Below are 19,766 nucleotides of genomic sequence, written 5' to 3' on the forward strand. Positions count from 1 at the left end.
GTTTGTTTGTTGGCCAGAACAAAAGTATAAAGGTTCAGCAACTGCTTCTGTTTGTCTCAGTAGGGAGGGGAGGTTATGGCAGTCTTCAGTTTCCTATTGGTCATCCATATCTCTGACTAGTAAATGTCATCTCTGATATGAGTAATATGACACACACATTTTCACAAGGTCTTACACATTAATCTCTGCAATTTGTAATGGATGTTTCTAATTCCAGGTTTTCTTGACATGTTATGGTATAGGTAAACGTCTACTAAAAAGTTCATGTTTATTACAAACTATGTTTTTCCATGACTATATTCTATAACTTTGAATTAATCTATCATCTAAATTGCTTGTGTCTTACTACTGGGCCGATGGAGAACTCAACACAGATTAAGTCATTTGTGTTGGCTATGTATGGTAACATGGGACCCTTAAAGTACTTGTATTTCACTGTGGCATTGCTATTTTACATATCAGTTATTTTGGCCAACACAGTTCTTATTGTCATTATTTATGTTGACAGAAATCTGCATGAGCCCATGTACATATTCCTGTGTAATTTGTTTGTTAATGAAATATATGGCAGCACGTCCTTGTTGCCTTGCTTGATGCATCAAGTGTTGTTGGACACTCATGAAATTCCTGTCCATTTCTGTTTCCTTCAAATATTTAACATTCATACGTATGTAGCTGTTGAATTTGGAACATTAACAATAATGGCATATGACAGATTTATATGTATTTGTAAGCCTTTACATTACAATGCCATAATAACTAAACAAATAGTATTAAAGGTAATTCTTATTATTTGGATAGTTTCCTTTGTAGAGGTTGGAGTTTTACTGTCGTTCACTATTCGTTTAAAGCGTTGTGGGACTGTCATCCACAAGGTTTTTTGTGCACATCACCTTGTAGTTGAACTTTCTTGTTCACCAGACAGAACAGTGTCACTTATTCATGATCTGGTGTTTGGACTTTTTTTCACTGTTGCTGTTCCTGTCACTTATATTTCATTCACTTATGTCAAAATTTTGGCTGTGTGTTTAAAAGGTTCCAAAGAGACCAAAGTGAAGGCTGTTGACACCTGCACTCCACATTTGATTTCACTCATTAGTTTTGTCTTTGCCTGTTTTTACAGTCTGATCACTCAGAGATTTGACATGTTCTCTGTTCCATATCCACTGTGTGTTGTCTTGTCCATGTATGTAGTGATTGTTCAGCCTCTTCAAAATCCAATCATGTATGGGCTTAAACTGTCAAAAATTAGACATGCTTGTAAACATTTGTTGACATTAAAATCATTGCAACTCTACATTTTCCTGCAGCGTATTTACATTCTCGCGTCCATTTTTAATAAAGATAATACAGCACAGTTTATATTGTGGCAATATTTTTGTTGTCATTGCTTTAAATACAAAACTGGAATCTTCTTGGGTTGCTGCCCTGTAAGAGGTTTATTAATTGTACTCAAGCAAGGAATGTTGTGTTTGTAATGGTGAAAATGCAATGTATTATTTTTTAAATAATTACTTGATGGAGTATTGATGTATTATGTGTACCCACAAATAAATAGTTAGAGTGCTCATATTATGCTCATTGTCAGGTTCATAATTGTATTTAAAGGTTATATCAGAATAGGTTTACATGGTTTAATTTTCAAAAAAACACTATATTTTTGTTGTACTACATATTGCTGCAGATCTTTTTTTCAACCTGTGTGTTGAGCTCTCTGTTTTAGCTACCGAGTGAGTCATCACACTTCTAATCCATCTTTGTTGGGAGTACCTAGGTCATCACTACAAGCCAAGGTCAAGGTCAAGTTTATTTATAGAGCACATTTACAAGCAGTCACTACTGCCCCAAAGTGCTGTACAGATACTAATACCGGTAACAGCATAAAAAACATACTAATTAGCCAAGAAGAAAAAGTAAAAACCCACTGAAAACAAAAAAAAAAAAAAAAAAAAAAAAAAAAAAAAAAAAATAAAAAAATTTTAAAAAAAAATTTTAAAATGTCACAGCTCAGCTTGTGGTAAAAGCCATTTCAAAAAGATGAGTTTTTAAAAGTGATTTAAATGACTCAGTAGAGCTAGCTGCTTTAATATTGAGGGGAAGAGCATTCCAGAGCTTAGGACCTGCAACTGAAAAAGCTCTATCCCCGAGTAAGAAGCAGAGTAATAACACAATAAAGCCAAAAAGTATGATATGAGCACTTTAAAGTACATACATTTTTATCAAACACAAATGAAGATCTAAAGTAGAGGCAAGCAAATACTGAGATGTGGGGTGGATGTTGCCCCTTGACAAAAAATATTTGACCTGCTGAATGAAACTTGAACATTTTCCTTATTGAGCCACATAAATCAGAAATCCCCTTTTAAATGTAAAAACATACAAGAAGTTTAATTCAATTCAATTTTATTTATAGTATCAAATCATAACACGAGTTATCTCGAGACACTTTACAGATAGAGTAGGTCTAGACCACACTCTATAATTTACAAAGCCCCAACAATTACAGTAATTCCCTCAAGAGCATGCAGTGCGACAGTGGCGAGGAAAAACTCCCTCTTGGAAAGAAACCTCGGACAGACCCAGGCTCTTGGTAGGCGGTGTCTGACGGTGCCTGTTGGGGATATGATGAACAGTGGCAGTAATAGTCACATTAATAATGGAACAGTGACTTCAAATGTTAGTCGTAGTAGTTCATGTCATATCAGTGCGCTGCAGGGCGTTACAGGATGTAGCGTGGCCCAGCAGAGCATGGATGGACGTAGCAGGAAGCAGCAGGGTTTAGCAGGACGCAGCATGACATTGCAGGGCACCGCAAAGCTTAGCAAGGAGTGCAGCAGGACCACGGCGACAGCTGCAACCAAGATCTTGGTTCCAACGTTCTCCAAGGAAATACGCTGGGTGAAAAAACATAAGGACTCCGGGGAGTAAACTCCCCAGAAGCTAGGATTAATAACAAGCATTTCTGGGACGGGATGCACACAAATGGTAATAGAAAAGGAGAGGAGAGAGCCTGTGTCAAAGGAAGGAAGTCCTCTGGCAGTCTAGAACTATAACAGCGTAACTAAGAGAGACAGGTCATAAGGAGAGGTGGCCTGTTTGGGCAAATTCAAAATTTAAATGAGAATGAACACATGCAGGGCAAATTATATTTAACAGGTTGTAGTATGTTTAGTTAGTTTATTTGACATGAGAGGGAGAACACTGAATCATACACAACTATAAAAATGTTAAGGATAACACAGTTAAGCAAGGCTTATTTATATCTCAAAATACCAAATAATGACTTAGAGTGACTTTATTTATTATGATACAGGACAATAAGCTTACACTTCCCATAAAGTGACCCGTAAAACATAATTGGACATTGTGTTGAAAACAATTGCAAATAAACAGGTTAAGCAGAATAATAACATGAAATACACACAATACTGTATTCACATTTAAACAGATTACAATTTATTTCCATTATTTACCAAAAAAGGTTTTTTTGCATCTTTATAACACATATCACAAGATTTCATGATTAGCAGTTTTATGTATGAGTATAAGAAAAATCTCTGTAGCAATAATCAATGAATTATCAAAATTTTAGTATTATTAGCATATTGGTTATTCATCAGAAAAAGCCTCAGAATGTATTGCTGAATCTATTTTTTTGCCCTACCACAAATTTTATATAAATATTATATTTGATTGATATTTGATATACATATATGTAGTTTGTATTATTTCTTTTATTATTGTAAAAGTCTGTTGCTCACAGGGAATCGGAAAAGAAAAGAATGGGCGGATAAACAAACCAACGAACATGGAGAAGGGTACGGAACTTTTGGCCATTTTCATTTTAAAATTCTTCCACACGGTGCAGTCGACAGAACCAAAGTTATTTGTAACCGCTGCAAAGTTGAATTTTCTTATCACCTAAATGCATACACACAGTTGATACCAGCAAATCATTCAACGAAACCAACAGTGGTGCAAGGCTTCGGCAGACTACGTTAGATGCAGCATTTGGGAGAAGTATAGATAAACAAAGGCAAGAGAAGCTAAATGCCATAGCAACAGACTGCAGGCCCTGTTGTGGAGGACGTCATTCTGAGAAACATTCTGAGAATGGCAACAAATGATGGCAGGTATGAGATTCCCTCAAGACGCACCATCACAAGAAGAATACACAAGTTGTATGAAAAGGAGAGGACTGCAAAAGCGACAACTTTACAACGTGCACCTGCTGTTGCTCTAACTGGGGACTACTGGACATCACTGGGTAAACATAATTACCTCAGAGTTACAGTGCATTATATTGATGAACAGTGGGCACTGCATTCACATGCTCTGACTGTAATGAAAACAGAGGAGAGACATTATCCTGAAACGTGCGCGGGACACTTTATTGAAGTTGCACAGCAGTGGAATGTGTCAAATAAAGTCACCTCGCTCAGCACAGATAGTGCACGAAATATGATCACTGCAGCGAGACATCTGCCTTTTGATCATGATCACTGCTTTGCAAATATTTTAACTGCTACTGTATAAACAAAATGCTGATGTTAAGTGTTTGCAGAACAAACGTTATGGGACTTTTGTTCATATGGCAGCACATTTAAAATAAAATTGCGCTATACACTACTTTTGAATTCATTATTGGATTTTGCGTATAACAATGAGATTAATCGCGATTTATCAAGGAAATCATGCGATTAATCGCGATTAAAACTTTTAATCGTTGCCCAGCCCTAATATATAAACTTAAAGTGCCCATATTATGAAAGAATCACTTTTTCTGGGATTTGGGGTGTTCTTTTGTGTATCTGGTGCTTCCACACACATACAAACTTTGAAAAAAATCCATCCATGCTGTTTTGAGTGAGATACAGTTTCTGAATGTGTCCTGCCTTCAGTCTCCTGGTGAGCTGTTCAAAATCGGCTCGGACTGTGACGTCACAGTCCGAAATGAGCTGGCTAACGCTAGCATGCTACGTCGTTCTCAATAGCAAAGCACTGCTACAACACATACAAGTTCACCATAATCTACAAAAGAACTACTTACATGTGCTGTTATGTCGTGGGTTCACTTCAGATAATCTTGTTAATAGAGACAACACGGACACGTTGAGTTTCAGTGGAAAAACTACCGATCTTTTTACTAACGTACTCATTCACTTAGTACATTCAGATAAACACACTAACAGTGGCGACACAGCGCCAACTAGTGGAACGGGGTACTCAATACACAATGTCCCATACATCACATCTCCTCTCCACTAAATGTTGTGCTCCATGAACATGAACACAAATATCTATTTTTTTTATAACGTGTATAATGTTACCTAAACTTGAGGTAGGGAGTAGACTGTCCCAAACCCCGAGTCAGTCAAGGGATTATTATGCCCTTATTCTTGAGACATGACTCTTAAATCTAAATGAACACAAATGTAACAGTCTCTTATCCAAAAATGTGTCAAACAACTTATGGATTTTCTTAAGGGCTAAAACGAACTGGTTTCGTAATGACACGAGATGGGTATCGCTTACCAGTCTCTTGATGTGGTGTGTTGACCACCTCTGATGTTACCGGAATAGGTTGTACACTCACTGGATCAGGAGATGGAATAGCTGGGTCAGGAACTGTGTTCTCCAACAAAGGCAGATCTGGTGCAATGGAAGTAGACTCCGAAGACTCGGGAACATCCAACTCTGCATGTCGAGCAAGCATCTGTTCAGCATGCCGTCTCCAGTGTTCCGAAGATCCCACGTTGATCGTATAAGACACAGGACCAGTTTCAGCTGAAACCACTCCAGGTGTCCACTTCTCTCCTCTCCCATAATCACGCACTAATACTGTGTCACCCACTTTGAATGACCTGGCCTTAGCACGTTTCGTCGGGCCACACACTGCTCTTCTTGTGCTTTCTCCACTGTTCTTGCAACGCTAGGCTTCATCAGGTCGAGTCGGGAACGCAGCTTGCGATGCATGAACAGCATGGATGGCGATTCTTTTGTGGTGGAGTGCGGAGTGTTGCGATACGACAGTAAGAATGCATCCAGTCGGTGTTGGATTGAAATTGTGCCTTTGGAGCACTTCAATGAATGCTTGAATGTTTGCACAAAACGTTCTGCCAGGCCATTCGTGGCGGGGTGAAATGGCGCAGAGCGTATGTGCTTAACCCCGTTGTTCTTCATGAATGTCTCGAATTCTTTTGATGTAAACTGGGGACCATTATCGCTCACCAAAACCTCTGGGAGGCCGTAACGACTGAATAGCCCTCTCAGCACCTGTATGGTCTTGGAAGTCGTGGTAGAACTCATCAAGTGCACTTCAGGCCATTTGGAGTGGGCGTCCACGACCACCATGAACATATGGCCTTGGAAGGGACCGGCAAAATCAACATGAATCCTCTGCCATGGAGCTCCTGGCCATGCCCAAGGATGGAGAGGCGATGGTCCAGGTGCTTTTTGTGTGAGTTGGCAGGATTGGCAGGTCTTCGCACTTTGTTCGATTTGAGCGTCAATTCCTGGCCACCACATGTAACCGCGGCGGCGTCTGGCTTTCATTTTGACAACACCAGGGTGTCCCGTGTGTAGCTCGGACAACACTCTGGGTCGCAGCTTAGGAGGGATGACAACACGGATACCCCACATGAGGCACTGTTGCTGAACAGTCAGTTCATCCTTCCTACTGATGAATGGTGCCAGTGTGCTGTCCACATGCTGAACTCTCGGAAAACGACCTGTGGACACCATTTCCAGTACTTGAGCAAGGACAGGATCGGTCCTGGTCTCTCTGCAGATTTCTTTACAGCTCACGGGTAAGATTTCCAAGTGTTTAATGTGAAAACTGTCCACAGTGTTGGGTTTCTCCTTAACTGACGTGGCAAGTGGCAGGCGGGACAGCCCATCAGCATTGCCATGACGTGCGGCTTCTCTGTACTGGATACTGTAATCATGAGCAGCCAACAGCAGAGCCCACCGCTGCATTCTGGCGGCTGCCATAGATGGTATTGCTTTGCAGGGACTCAGAATTGTGGTCAGAGGGCGATGGTCAGTGAGGAGCGTAAACTTCCTACCATATAGGTAGTGATGGAATTTCGAACACACCAAATACAATGCCAAGAGCTTCACGCTCAATCTGTGCATACTTTTGTTCTGCTTTATTCAAGGTCCGTGATGCAAAAGCTATGGGCCTCTCTTGTCCATCTGGAAAGATGTGCGAAATTACAGCACCTACCCCATATGGTGAAGCATCACAAGCCAGCCGGATGGGCAGTTGCGGGTCGTAATGGGTAAGCACACTTTGCGATGACAACTGTTCTTTGGCCACCTGAAATGCTGTTGCACATTTTGAGGTCCATCGCCATGGTTTGCCTTTGCCCAAAAGTGCGTTGAGTGGGCTAAGAATGGTTGACAAGTTTGGAATGAACCTGCCGTAGTAGTTAATCAGCCCTAGAAAGGATCGAAGCTGACTCACATTCGTCGGTGCAGGAGCCTCCACAATCGCCCTCACTTTCTCTGGTGACTTGTGCAGGCCATGGGCGTCGATAACATGGCCCAGGTATTCCAGTGAATCCTTGAAAAATTCACATTTTTCCTTTTGGACACGTAAGCCGAATTCTTCAAGGCGTCCCAGGACAGCGTCCAAGTTCTTCAAGTGCTGAAGGCGGTCTTGGCCAGTTACCAAAATATCGTCCAAATAGCAGTGGACGTTCGGAAGACCCTGGAGAACCTGGTCCATGGCCCGCTGAAATATTGCTGGGGCCGACGTGATTCCAAAGGCAAGTCTGTTGTAACAGAACAGCCCTTTTGATGTTGTTATGGTGAGATATTTGCGAGAGTCTTCCTCCACAGGCATTTGCAGATATGCGTGAGACAAGTCCAGCTTACTGAAATGCTGCCCCCCTGACAGTGATGCGAATAAATCCTCAATCCGAGGAATCGGATATTTCTCCACCTGCAGAACGGGGTTGATTGTCACTTTGAAATCACCGCAAATCCTAACATCTCCATTCTTTTTCACAACTGGCACGATGGGTGTTGCCCAGTCGCTGAACTTGACAGGCGATATGATGCCCTGTTCCCTCAGCCGATCAATCTCAGCTTCAACTTTTGGCCTCAGAGCATAGGGAACGACTCTTGCCTGGCAAAACCGTGGTTGATGACGCGGTTTCAGAGCTATGGCCACTTTAATGCCTTTCATTGTGCCCAGCTCCTTTTTAAAGACTTCATTGTGCCTCTGTAGCACAGCTTCTAAAGTCTCCTCCAACGAAGTCTTAATCTCCCGCCAGTCAATCCGTATTCTCCGCAGCCATTCCCGCCCAAAGAGCGGTGGTGAAGCCCCTTTGACCACGTACAGTGGTAGCTTAGCCTTCTGCTTGTTCATTTTTACCAAGACTTTGATGACCCCCTCCGGTGAAATCAGCTCGCCAGTGTATGTCTTCAGTATAGTATTCGTTTGGCGTAAAGGTACATGACACAACTGCATGTCATATAGTTCTTTGGATATTAGAGAAACTGCAGCGCCTGTGTCTAATTCCATTTGAATCGTCTTTCCTTCAATCTTTGGTTTAACACACATGTGTGAAAGGTTTCCTTTCTGAGCCACCATGTTTAGTGTTAGCTCTGCATCTGTTGTGCTACCCTCACTACTGGACATTTCTTTTGCATCCATGTGGTACACTCCACTTTTCTTTTTCTTTGTAAACACTTTTTGTTTTACTTTCCTTTCTTTATTTCCATGCTCTTTGTTTCGACACATTCTCGATATGTGGCCTTCCTTACCGCAGCTGTGACATGTTTGGTCCTTGTAATAGCAGTCGGCCTCCTTGTGATTCGTTTTTCCACAGCGCACACATTTGTAGCGTTGCTGGCTAGTCAGTGACAGTGCATTTATCTTTAGTGCATTACTTAGCTGGTGCGTTTCTTTTGCTACCGTCTCCATTGCTACTGCTATTTCCACAGCCTTTTTCCAAGTGAGTGCAGTCTCGGTCAGCAATCTTTTCTGTATCGCCTCCGTGTTAAGTCCAACACAGAGTCTGTCTCTCATTGCATCCAACAAATGCGTGCCAAAGTCGCAGTGTTCTGCTAACTGTTTGATTACGCTGCAACGTATTGGCTCACTGATTCTCCCTCTTGTTGGTTTCGTTTATGGAAGCGAAATCTCTCGGCAATGACAATCGGTGCCGGAGAAAAATGCGACTGCAAAACACTAACAATATCATCGTATGACTTTAGCCCTGGCTTGTCAGGAGCTACGAGGCTACGCAATAGTCCGTAGGTAGCAGCGCCCATTACACTGAGAAGAACGGCTGACTTTTTATCGTCCTCAATCTCATTTGCTGTTACAAAATGTTCAAACCTTTCCACGTAGGCTGTCCACTGCTCCACTGACTCTTCGAAAGCAGAGATCTGCCCGATGTATCCGTGTCGTGCCATTTCCTTCCATTAGCAGTAGTTCCCCGTTTCGTTGAGCTCATTAGCCTCTGTTAGCCACACTTCTCCCTGCGCCACAAACGCCTTTTTCTTCCTCACACACAGTCAATACCGTGGCGGAACAAAAACAAACAAACGGCAATCCAAAGTCGTCCTCGTCGCCAATGATGTTATGTCGTGGGTTCACTTCAGATAATCTTGTTAATAGAGACAACACGGACACGTTGAGTTTCAGTGGAAAAACTACCGATCTTTTTACTAACGTACTCATTCACTTAGTACATTCAGATAAACACACTAACAGTGGCGACACAGCGCCAACTAGTGGAACGGGGTACTCAATACACAATGTCCCATACATCACATGTGCGCCCTCATTTAGAAGTCTCCCAGCTAATCCTGCCTTGTAACTGACCGAAGTTGGAGAAACAGCCTTTCTTTTACTGTCTCTAGAGTTAGCTAGCTGACATGCTCTACATCTGAGCTACTGAGCATGTGCGAGTGCAATCAAAGATAGTAGTGAAGAAGAAGAAGAAAAGAGGTCTCACTCTGTAGCTAAAACAGAAACCAGGTGAAAAGAGGATCTGCAGCAGTGAGAGAGAGCTGTGCAGTACAACAGCAATATGGTGTTTTTTGAAAATCAAACCATGTAAACCTATTCTGGTACAACCTTAAAATACAATTATGAACCTGAAAATGAATGTAACGGAGTAAATGTAACTCGTTACTACCCACCTCAGGTGTTTATGAATAGCAATAATCTTATGACTAATTTGAATTTCATTTGATAGAGAAGATGCAAGTTAACATAGTTCCAATCAGAACATAAAACTGATGTGATACATAGAGAGTTTATAGACAATGCACATTTTCAAATCTTTATTAAAACCTAGTATATTTAAGTTCAGTTTTACAGCTTTCTGGAAAACACATAAAATACAGCATAAGTAAAATATAAAATACTGCTATGAGTAAATGTGGGCTAATTTACAACAATACATTCTATACAAACTGATATTATCCCATTTTAGACATTTAGTAGCCTCAATATGGATTTGACCTTAACCCCCTAAGAGCTCTGCTAATTCCCCACATCTCATGAATTTGAGATTTGAATTTGACATGGCCAATCAGGACATCTTGGAGGTGGTAGGCTGCAGATTCAGTGGTGCATGCTGGGTGGTTTCTGTCAGTCAAAGCGACAATTGACTGTTTGACAATTATATTTTTCTTTTCATAGCAAAAGTCATTTTAATCCTTCTCTCTAAAGTATGTTGGTCTCACTGGAGCCAGGCTGCAGTATATGAAAGGTTACAACAAGTTTAAGACATTTTCTGAACCAGGGGTAAAAAAAGGAATAGATCAGAGGATTTAGACAGGAGTTAAAATAATACAGACATATTACGAATGCAGCAGATACAGGATTGAGCAAGTTATCAGTAAGAGCAACAGAGTAATATGGGCAGAGACATATTAGAAACACAACTATAACAACACCGAGAGTCCTGGCCGCTTTCATTTCAGAACTTTTAGCAGTTACTTTCACTGAACCCTGAAGTGTGACAGCTGCAATATGAGACCGCATGGCACGAGCCTGAGACACAGCCACCACAAACACTCTCATATACAGAACTATGATGACAGTGACAGGACCGATAAAGGTTACCACCAGATCAACAAGTCCTGCGATGTAGTCACTGACAACCACACACTCCCCAGAGCAGGAGTTATATCTGCCTGGTTGTTTCAAGTTATCCTTCAGCACAAGAATTTGAAAGATTACAGAACATATCCAACACAGACAAACACAGACTTGAACTCTTTTTTCTGTGACTTTAGTGGAGTAATGCAGAGGATCACAAATAGCCACATAGCGGTCAATAGATATGAGCACCATGCTTCCTACTGAAGCAGAAGTAATGATGCAGGACAAAAGATAACTCAGAGTACACACAAGATCACCGAGGAACCAGCAGCCGTCAATGAGCTCAATTTGAAAGAACATGAGGAGGCCCACGAAGAAATCTGAGACAGCCAGAGAGAGGAGGAGGAGGTTGGTAGGGCTGTGGAGCTGCCTGGTGAGGAAGACCGGCAACAAATTTGTGATTCAATATATTTATACGACAGAAAATAACATGAGACTATCTTTCACCAAACAAGTATAACATTTAGTTTTCAATTCTCCCATACTTGAAGTGGGAGATGGAGATGATGACCAGCAGGTTGAGAGTTGTGGTGAGCAGAGTGATGGAGGACAGTATAATGTAAGACAGTATGATCTCAAAGTGAGTACGCATTGGCTTCTTGCAGGAGGCATTGAGGAGTTGTGGGAAGCAGAGTTCAACTTCTTCCAGGATCTCCATCATCAGAGAGAGAGAAGAGTAGCTCTGCCGACTCTCTGAGCAAAGCTCTTTGTAATACAATCAATTTATAGCTGCCCTCCCTCCCTTGTCCTCTGCTGCATTTTATTCCTCTGTAGCTGAGAACATCTTTCATCCCACCTTCACCTCTTGCAGTCATCCTCTCCATTTTGATCTGCTACCCTCTGCTGCACACAGGATTTCCTGTGGGACTGGAATCATTTCTGTGACTGCAGTCGTACAGTTAAATGGAATACAGGGTTCTTGATAAATGGACATATCAAGTGGTTTCCAAAGTCAGTCCATGTATACAGATTAAAATCCCCTTATATACACAAACAATGCAAAAAAAATAAATCATGAAGTCAGCAACCAATTTTCAGATGATTAGCCCTAATTAGCCATTAAGGCCCATTGCATGCTTGTGCTTCTCAATCAAGAATGTGTGCCTGGGGCACCCAGGTAGCTCAGTTGGTAGAGCGGGACCCCATATGTAGAGGTTTACTCCTCGACACAGTAGTTCCAGTTTCAATTCTGATCCGTGGCCCTTTGCAGCATGTCATTCCCCCTGTCTCTCCCTTTTCATATCTTCAGCTGTCAAAAATAAAGGCCAAAAATGACAAAAATATAATCTTTATAAAAAAGAAAAAGAAAATTAAATTGTGCATGGGGAACTCTTGAAAAAAAAATGAATTGATTTGATCATTTAGGGCTGTGCTTTTTCCACTGTGACATGTCAAAATATATTTTGTGGCAAAGGCCAATTGCAAGATGAGAAAGGAAAAAGCAATTAAACAATTCAGAGGTCTGAAACGTTATACAGGTGTTGTTGACAAGATGTAAAAGGTATGTGTGGTGTTTTGCAAAGTGTGGCATAAAGCATTGTAGACGTAGACTACCAACATACTCCCAGGCTTGCTCCAGGATCCTTGTAAGAGTGAAGAACTTGTCAGTTGTTCCATCACCAGGATGAATTCTGCATTGTTCCTCTTCAAGCTAAGGTTTGACTATCTGAACCCTCCTTTCCAGCAACTTGGAATAGACTTTACGAGGGAGGTTGAGAAGTGTGATACCCCTGTAACTGGCACACATTCTTTGGCCCCTCTTTTTGAACAGGGGAACCACCACCCGGTCTGCCCTGTCCCAGACTTTCACGCAATGTTGAAGAGGTGTCTCGACGACAACCACCCTTGAGCATCTAACTCTGCCTCTACTCTATTGCCTCTACCATATAGGTATACAGGAGGCATTGTTGGATTCAGGAGTTCTTCAAAGTGCTCTTTCCACCACCCAATTACCTTCTCAGTTGAGGTCCCACAGCGTCCCATCCTTACTGTACACAGCCTGGATGGTTACCCTCCTGAAGTGGTGGACTGTTTTCCAGAAGCACCTTTATGCTGACCTTAATTTTTTCAGACATGGGCCTTCTCCAGACGTTCCAAATTTATTTGCACATCCCGTTTGTGCTTACCAGGCTTGTCTGGAGTCTTCCTCCACTCACTGACCCAACTGACCACCAGATGGTTATCGGTTGACATCTCTGCAGCTCTCTTTACCCAAGTATACCAAAACACGTGGCCCTAGATCAGACGATACAATCACAAAATGTATCAGAAATCCTTTAGCCTAGGGTGCTCTGGTAACACTTACACATATGAGCATCCTTATGTTGTTTATTATAGACAATCCATGACTAGCACAGAAGTCTAACCACTTAGACCGCTTAGGTTAAGATCAGGGTGTGACTTTCCTCCCAAACATACTTCTCCAGGTGTCTCCATCATTGCCCACCTGCGTCTCCCAGCACCATGGAGCTACCGGAGCCCCATACACAAATCAATTTAGGTTACAATCTGCTGTTCAGTGCATATGCACAGAAGATAGTCAGAGTTTTCTCCTCCCACAATCCGTAGGCATAGGGAGGTGACCCTCTTTTCATCAGAGTAAACTCCAATGTAGCAGTGCTAGCCCAGGGGCTTGTGAATATCCCTACGATCCGAGACTGTTCGTAGATGTAAGCCCCACCAGATCTAAATGGTTGCGCTCCACCTTCTGCAAAAGTTCTGGGTCCTTCCCCCACAGAGAGGTGGTGTTCCACATCCCCAGAGCCAGCCTCTGCTGCCCAGGTCTGGGCCGCTGAGGCCCCTGACCAACACTGCCACACGTGTGGCAGCGCACCCGACCCCAGAAGTTCTTTCCATAGGTGGTAGGCCAATTGGAGATGGTGCCACTTTGCTTCTTTGGACTGTGCACGGCCATGTTCCCTGGCAAACCCGGCCATCAGGCGCTTGCTGACGAGCCTTCCATCTGGGCATGGCTCCAGTCTTTTTGAAACATTCTTAGTCTGGCCCCTCACCTGAGACCACTTTGCCATGGGAGACCCACATTAGCTATCAGGTTCCCAAACATATGCAAGCTAATGTTAGTAAAGTAACAGTACTATCGTATTCTGTATATTGTATGAGATTAATAGTGTGAGGCAATGTTTACAGTGTAGGAGAAAAGCAACCGAAGTTTGTGTTTTTAATGTATTTCTCTGAGCAGTATGAACAATCATGTCAATGAAACCGAAATTAGGTCTTAGTATCTCCATCGTTTACATGCAGCTGTTCTAGCTGTAGCTAGTCAGTGTTACAACTCCATTACGTGAGTTGTCTGTCAGGGAAATCAAGACACATATTACATTTATGCTACAACCCAGCCAGCAATGACATGTGGGGCCCAGATGGGGGCTTCATGGGCGGCAAATGTGGGCCCCATCATGGGCTTGCACCCGGGATCCACATTGGGGCAAGTCGTGGAAGCCCAGACATACTAAAAGTGGGACCTGTAAGGGTCTTATGTGGGTCCTAACTGGGTAATTCATGTCAGACCCATTTGGGCCCCACCTGCCATCTAAGAAAAACGAAGAATGAATGTAAGGCCAAGATAAATAAAAGACACTTGACGCTTTGAACTGCAAGAAGTATATTGTTAAATTGAACAACAAAAATGATCTTTAAAAAACAATTTAAATGTCACAACATACCGGTAAACAAATCAAAAATATATTTTTAAACAATCTCTGAAAAAAAAAAAAACACCTCTCCAAAAAATACATTAATACAAAATACACTCATGGCATCTGAAGGAACTGTAAAGTGATGGGAATGGTTCAGGTGGAGTGAAGGTGTGGTGAGCAAACAGTCTCGGTCAGAAGACATCAGGTGGTATGGAGTGAGGAATGAAACCGGGAGAAGGCAGGGTTCAATGCAGCACCAGTGGTATTTTATTTATCATTCAGAGTGACGTGGATTCATTGCAGTTACTGTGTGCTGCAGAAAGGGATAACAAAAACATAATACAATTAATGATAGTGGTCAATTAACACATACTGCATACAAACAAATGCACAGGCTTTCAGATAGTACAACAAACAATTTATCCACATTGCTTATGGCACATGGCTGGCAAACAATGGCATTCAGTTAGCAGTGCACATGGTAGCATAGCAATGACACAGTAACTCATGGCATAAAACTAACAAATGATAACTTGATTCACGTTAACTCCTGAAGACTCACACAGGTTGCATTGGAGTGCCAGCAGAGTGAGCAAAGAATGAGCCAAAGGGTTCACAATCAATTTATAGGCAACAGGTGAGGTGGGCGTGGTCAGGCAGAAGATAGCAAAAGCCTCCTTGAAAAAGTGGAACGGAGTTGAAAAGGAGTGGGATGGCAAGAGTCTTTTCAGCGTCTGTGTGGGGGACGCTCCTTTTTCTCTTTGGGCTCTTGCAGCCCTCTCCCCTCCACGGTCACGTGCGCCGGTAAACCACTTCAACAGCGCCATTTCCACTTCACATTTTGAGTCATTGCATTACTCTTCAGTGCACCTAAAAACAAAGGACATAAGTCAATTTAGCAAGGTTCTTTTTTGCTCCAACAAGTGCATGTTCTGCTCTTTCAATGGGTTGTCTCAGTCAGTTTTTTAGCGCTAACAGTCACGGAGATATTCAAGCAGTTTAGCACTGTGATGGCCACAGCTGTGGCCACACAGCCATCTTAAAGGCGGTAACCTCATACACTCACATTTATCTTAGTTCATGCTGTTTTCTTTAAGATTGGTTTCTATATCTTTTCAGACACATTATATATTTTGTTGTAAACATTTATTTAGTTTTAAATAACTTACAGGGCACTGGATTTAGTTTACATATATACTTTATTAGTTTTGGATTGGTTTTCTAATATAACCGTTTTCTTTGAGCTTACCAGTGTTGCGGATTCCACACCATGGAGTGAGGCATGCAGGCTGCAGGGAGAAAGGGGTGGCATCTGGAACTACAGCAGCTTTATAGGAGTGGTGGCTAAATTGGACTCTACCACTACTTGTTATGTCAGGGCGGAGTTAGCTTTATTTGTCCTCAAGATATTTGAGTTTTGATTTGTATTGTCTTTAGTACATTTATTCAGTTAATGTTAATTAAGATTATATTTCTTTTGGAGTAAGTGTTTAGTTGTTTTCTTTTGTTATTTGTAATTTACATATTAGTGTTATTGTTAGTCTCCCCCTGGGTGTCAAACCTGGTCTGATCACCCAGTATATAAGTCCCCTTTGTTTCTTGTATAGGAGGTCAGTTGTATTTTTGAGTTTGTTATGTTCAGAGCTTAAGTTCAGTTTGTTTGATCTCTTTTAAGGGCCCAAACTTTATCTTTATTTGTTGTCAGAATTTTTTGTGGGTAAAATAAAACACCCTTTTTTGAAATCTCCTTGCGACTTCTCATGCCTAACTGCTTGGTCCCTGACAAGCACCATGGATTTCGTTTTCTAGTTAGTGCTCACCTTTCTTTGAAAAGAAGTCAGTTACCGATTGTTTCCCCTCATTCTGTTTTCTCTCCTCCTCATGTCTTTCCTTTCTATTTGGTAGCATGATTTGGATTTCTTTGAGAAAAGACATTTCTACAGCAGAAGTTTGCGCTCCACCAGACGCTCAACTGAACTGGCTAACGTAATGCATGCAGGTGGACTAAACCATTTGGCACATTAGCAGGGGGGGGGGGGTGAGACCTTTTTGTATACAAAATAGTCAGTCAATCAACCAAGTTATTCTGCCAATACACTAACTTTACATTTCATCTGATATGCATTGTGAAATGTTATTTGGAAATAAAAATATCCAGGTAAAATAAAATATATTCCAGACTTTTCAAGGGCCCTCTCTCCCCTTGGGCCCTGGTAATCAGTATTGGTTTTATCCCCGGTCTGATGCCCCTGGTGTCTGTGCTGCTGCTCGTCTTTATCCAGAGAGAGTGAACACTAAGCGACGCACAGGTCTGCTTCAGAGAGTCTATCGTGATATATTAATTATTGTCCAACCTCTCCCGCTGTTTTTCCTTTTGGTTAGATTCTACATCAGATTAAACAGCACAAACCAAAAATACAGACCACTGTACAGTCTGCAGTGTTATTTAATAAAAATAAAAATATTTCAACTTACCTCAATTTGTGAATGTCTGATAGAAGTTCTCCTTGAAGTCACAGCTAGCAGCAGTGCTTTCCGAATGGACTGCTAACGTTTTGAGCGCGAAACAAGGCCTTTGCATACAGGCCCCTTATAGATGTCCTAAGAACTGCCTGACCAAATAACAATTAAATACAGTAAAATTCGTAAATTGAGAGAATTAACAAACGTTAACTGCTCCGCTGGCTTCATTATGAATGAGCCTAATTAGGTGTTGTGTGCATAACAGGCGGAAAGAGTACTGAAAATCTGTACTCAAGTACAAGTACTGTTACATTGCTAAAATATTACTCTGTTACAAGTAAAAGTACTGGTGTTAGAGAAATACTCAAGTAAAAGTACAATTTGTAAAAAAGAAAACTACTCAGAGTATTAGTTACTTTTAACCACCGTCACTTCTCCAGACTAGGGCTGGATGTGTGTTTTCCTTTACCAAAAGTTAAAATGCCAACAATCTATTAATCATTAATAATTGATTAGATACAAAACAAGTGTTTTTCCCTTATTTTTTTCTCAAACAGATCTACTGTACCTTTTACAGCCAACACATCAGTCATTGTTGGTGTATGTACTACACCTTGATAGAAACACATGCTACTCCTTGGTCCAAGGACATCTAACAACACAGAAGTGGAAGAGAGATTGATGATGAGGCCTCCTGCAAGTCCTTTTCTAACAAATATTGAATTACAATTTCCTAAGAGGTAATAAATGCATCATATTCATGTCCATAAAGGGATAGCTGTCTGTGAGCTATTTGGCCTCATCTTCAAAAATGAAGTACCGTAAAACTTCGAATAGGATCCCGGAGTTTTATTTGATCAAATAGACCATTGGGACAGGCATCTATGGGATGTGGATAACCGTATGGGGTTATTTGTAGGAATGCTTAACATTGATTTTGTACCGATATCCGATATACCAATATTGTCCAATGCTTAATTTCCGATACCGATATTAGCCGATACAGATACCGAAATATATGATCGTTTATAGGCTTACTGCCCACTGTTCCTTGACTCCCTTGATACTGGGGATTTGAATGTTTTTAAGGACTAGCCAGCAACCGGTAGGCTAACTGGGGTGCGGTGCTTACTACCCCTTCGAGAGAAGATGCCAACTGAACATTTCTTTGACTGAGGTAAACTGAAAACAAATAGCCACACAAGAACAAAAATTCAACTCATTCCACTCATCGGGGCTTAGATCTACCCTGCTCAAGAATTTATTTACTCTACAAACCCTGTGTTTATGCTGGTTGGCCAACAACCTACACCCAAATTTTGTCTGCATTCGCTTTGAGAGGAAACAAGCTTTCCAATAAGGTATAAAATGACATACTTTAGTCATTTTAAACCATTTCAAAAACCGATACCGATATTTACCGATATTGAATTTTAAAGCCAATATCGGCCGATGATATCGAGCATAGTTATTTGTCTAAATATGTGTTTCTGCCCCAAGGGACAGGCGTCTGGGACTGGGCTATTATTTGAATTGTTATGGTAGGCCTGCAACCTTTCTGAGAGTCCACTAATACACAGCCTAATTCAACACAGCGTAAACTTTGACCTATTTTGATGTTTTTTACATTTTTGGGAAGTTACATTTTTCATTTTCTGCACGACTAACAAAAATTACTGATGGATTGTTTTGGCAAAAGATCTACATGTATGCAATGTTTGTTCTTTGGTGACTAGCGTGACTAGAAATGTATTGAGTTACAATTACTCAATCTCAACATGCTTGATTAGCCTAAATGTAGAGTTACTACAAGTTAATAAAAATTGTACAGTAAGTAATTACATAACTCAATAGGCCTACATAGTTACTTTGCGCCTCTGCCATGCAGGACCCATATATGTGTTCCCTGATCAAACCCATGCCCACTTGGCCCATAAACATTCTATGCAGGACCCATATATGCGTTCCCAGTTCAAACCCATGCCCACTTGGCCCATAAACATTCTATGCAGGACCCATATATGCGTTCCCAGTTCAAACCCATGCCCACTTGGCCCATAAATATGCCATGCAGGACCCATATATGCATTCCCAGATCAAACCCATGCCCACTTGGACCATAAACATTCTATGCAGGACCCATATATGTGTTCTCAGTTCAAACCCATGCCCAATTGGCCCATGCCTGTCCCTTATGGGGCCCATGTAATCAGCTCATATGGGCTTCCTATGTGGGACTCATACTACAAAACCTACATGGGACCCGATGATTTCACCCAGCCAAAGCCCATGCCCACACAGATACCATGGAACCCATCTGGGCCCCACATGTCATTGCTGGCTGGGAAGGTAGACAATGCTTTTTCATCATTGACGCGAGGAAGAGTATCATAGACGTTGTTCTGTGTTATGCACAACCATGCTATAGTTAGCCAAGCAAGTAGCAACTATAAAACTTTGAATTTACACAAATAGGCAGAATTACCTGTCGAGAAGAAAGCCAGCAACTTTGGTGT

General features: G+C 41.6%; 2 protein-coding genes, 1 long non-coding RNA gene and 1 pseudogene across 3 annotated transcripts; 1 reads left to right on the forward strand and 3 right to left on the reverse strand.

Annotated features, from left to right (window-relative positions):
• The first annotated feature begins 356 nt into the window (after positions 1 to 356).
• LOC120570107 (olfactory receptor 1509-like) lies at positions 357 to 5,791 on the forward strand. Its single transcript, XM_039818333.1, has 2 exons — positions 357 to 1,327; positions 5,584 to 5,791. Exons 1-2 carry the CDS (start codon positions 357 to 359, stop codon positions 5,789 to 5,791), a joined length of 1,179 nt encoding a protein of 392 aa, XP_039674267.1.
• Positions 5,792 to 5,835: 44 nt separating this feature from the next.
• On the reverse strand, positions 5,836 to 8,227 carry LOC120570108 (annotated as a pseudogene).
• Positions 8,228 to 10,690: 2,463 nt separating this feature from the next.
• LOC120570109 (trace amine-associated receptor 8a-like) lies at positions 10,691 to 11,789 on the reverse strand. The gene is made up of 2 exons (XM_039818334.1): positions 11,617 to 11,789; positions 10,691 to 11,501 (listed from the first exon to the last, which is right to left on the reverse strand). Exons 1-2 carry the CDS (start codon positions 11,787 to 11,789, stop codon positions 10,691 to 10,693), a joined length of 984 nt encoding a protein of 327 aa, XP_039674268.1.
• Positions 11,790 to 15,031: 3,242 nt separating this feature from the next.
• On the reverse strand, positions 15,032 to 17,611 carry LOC120570236. Its single transcript, XR_005641035.1, has 3 exons — positions 17,263 to 17,611; positions 15,350 to 15,657; positions 15,032 to 15,100 (listed from the first exon to the last, which is right to left on the reverse strand). It is a non-coding gene; the product is annotated as an uncharacterized LOC120570236 (long non-coding RNA).
• Between the last annotated feature and the right edge of the window lie 2,155 nt (positions 17,612 to 19,766).

The sequence above is a fragment of the Perca fluviatilis genome, chromosome 12 (assembly GCF_010015445.1).
Source record: "Perca fluviatilis chromosome 12, GENO_Pfluv_1.0, whole genome shotgun sequence".
Classification (NCBI taxonomy): Eukaryota; Metazoa; Chordata; class Actinopteri; order Perciformes; family Percidae; genus Perca; species Perca fluviatilis.

Coding starts and splice junctions, on each gene's coding strand:
- LOC120570107 (XM_039818333.1), top strand. CDS start 357: ATGGAGAACTCAACACAGATTAAGTCATTTGTGTTGGCTATGTATGGT. Junction 1,328..5,583: donor CAGCGTATTTACATTCTCGC/GTCCATTTTTAA, acceptor TTACCGGAATAG/GTTGTACACTCACTGGATCA.
- LOC120570109 (XM_039818334.1), bottom strand. CDS start 11,789: ATGGAGATCCTGGAAGAAGTTGAACTCTGCTTCCCACAACTCCTCAAT. Junction 11,502..11,616: donor ATCTCCATCTCCCACTTCAA/GTATGGGAGAAT, acceptor CTTCCTCACCAG/GCAGCTCCACAGCCCTACCA.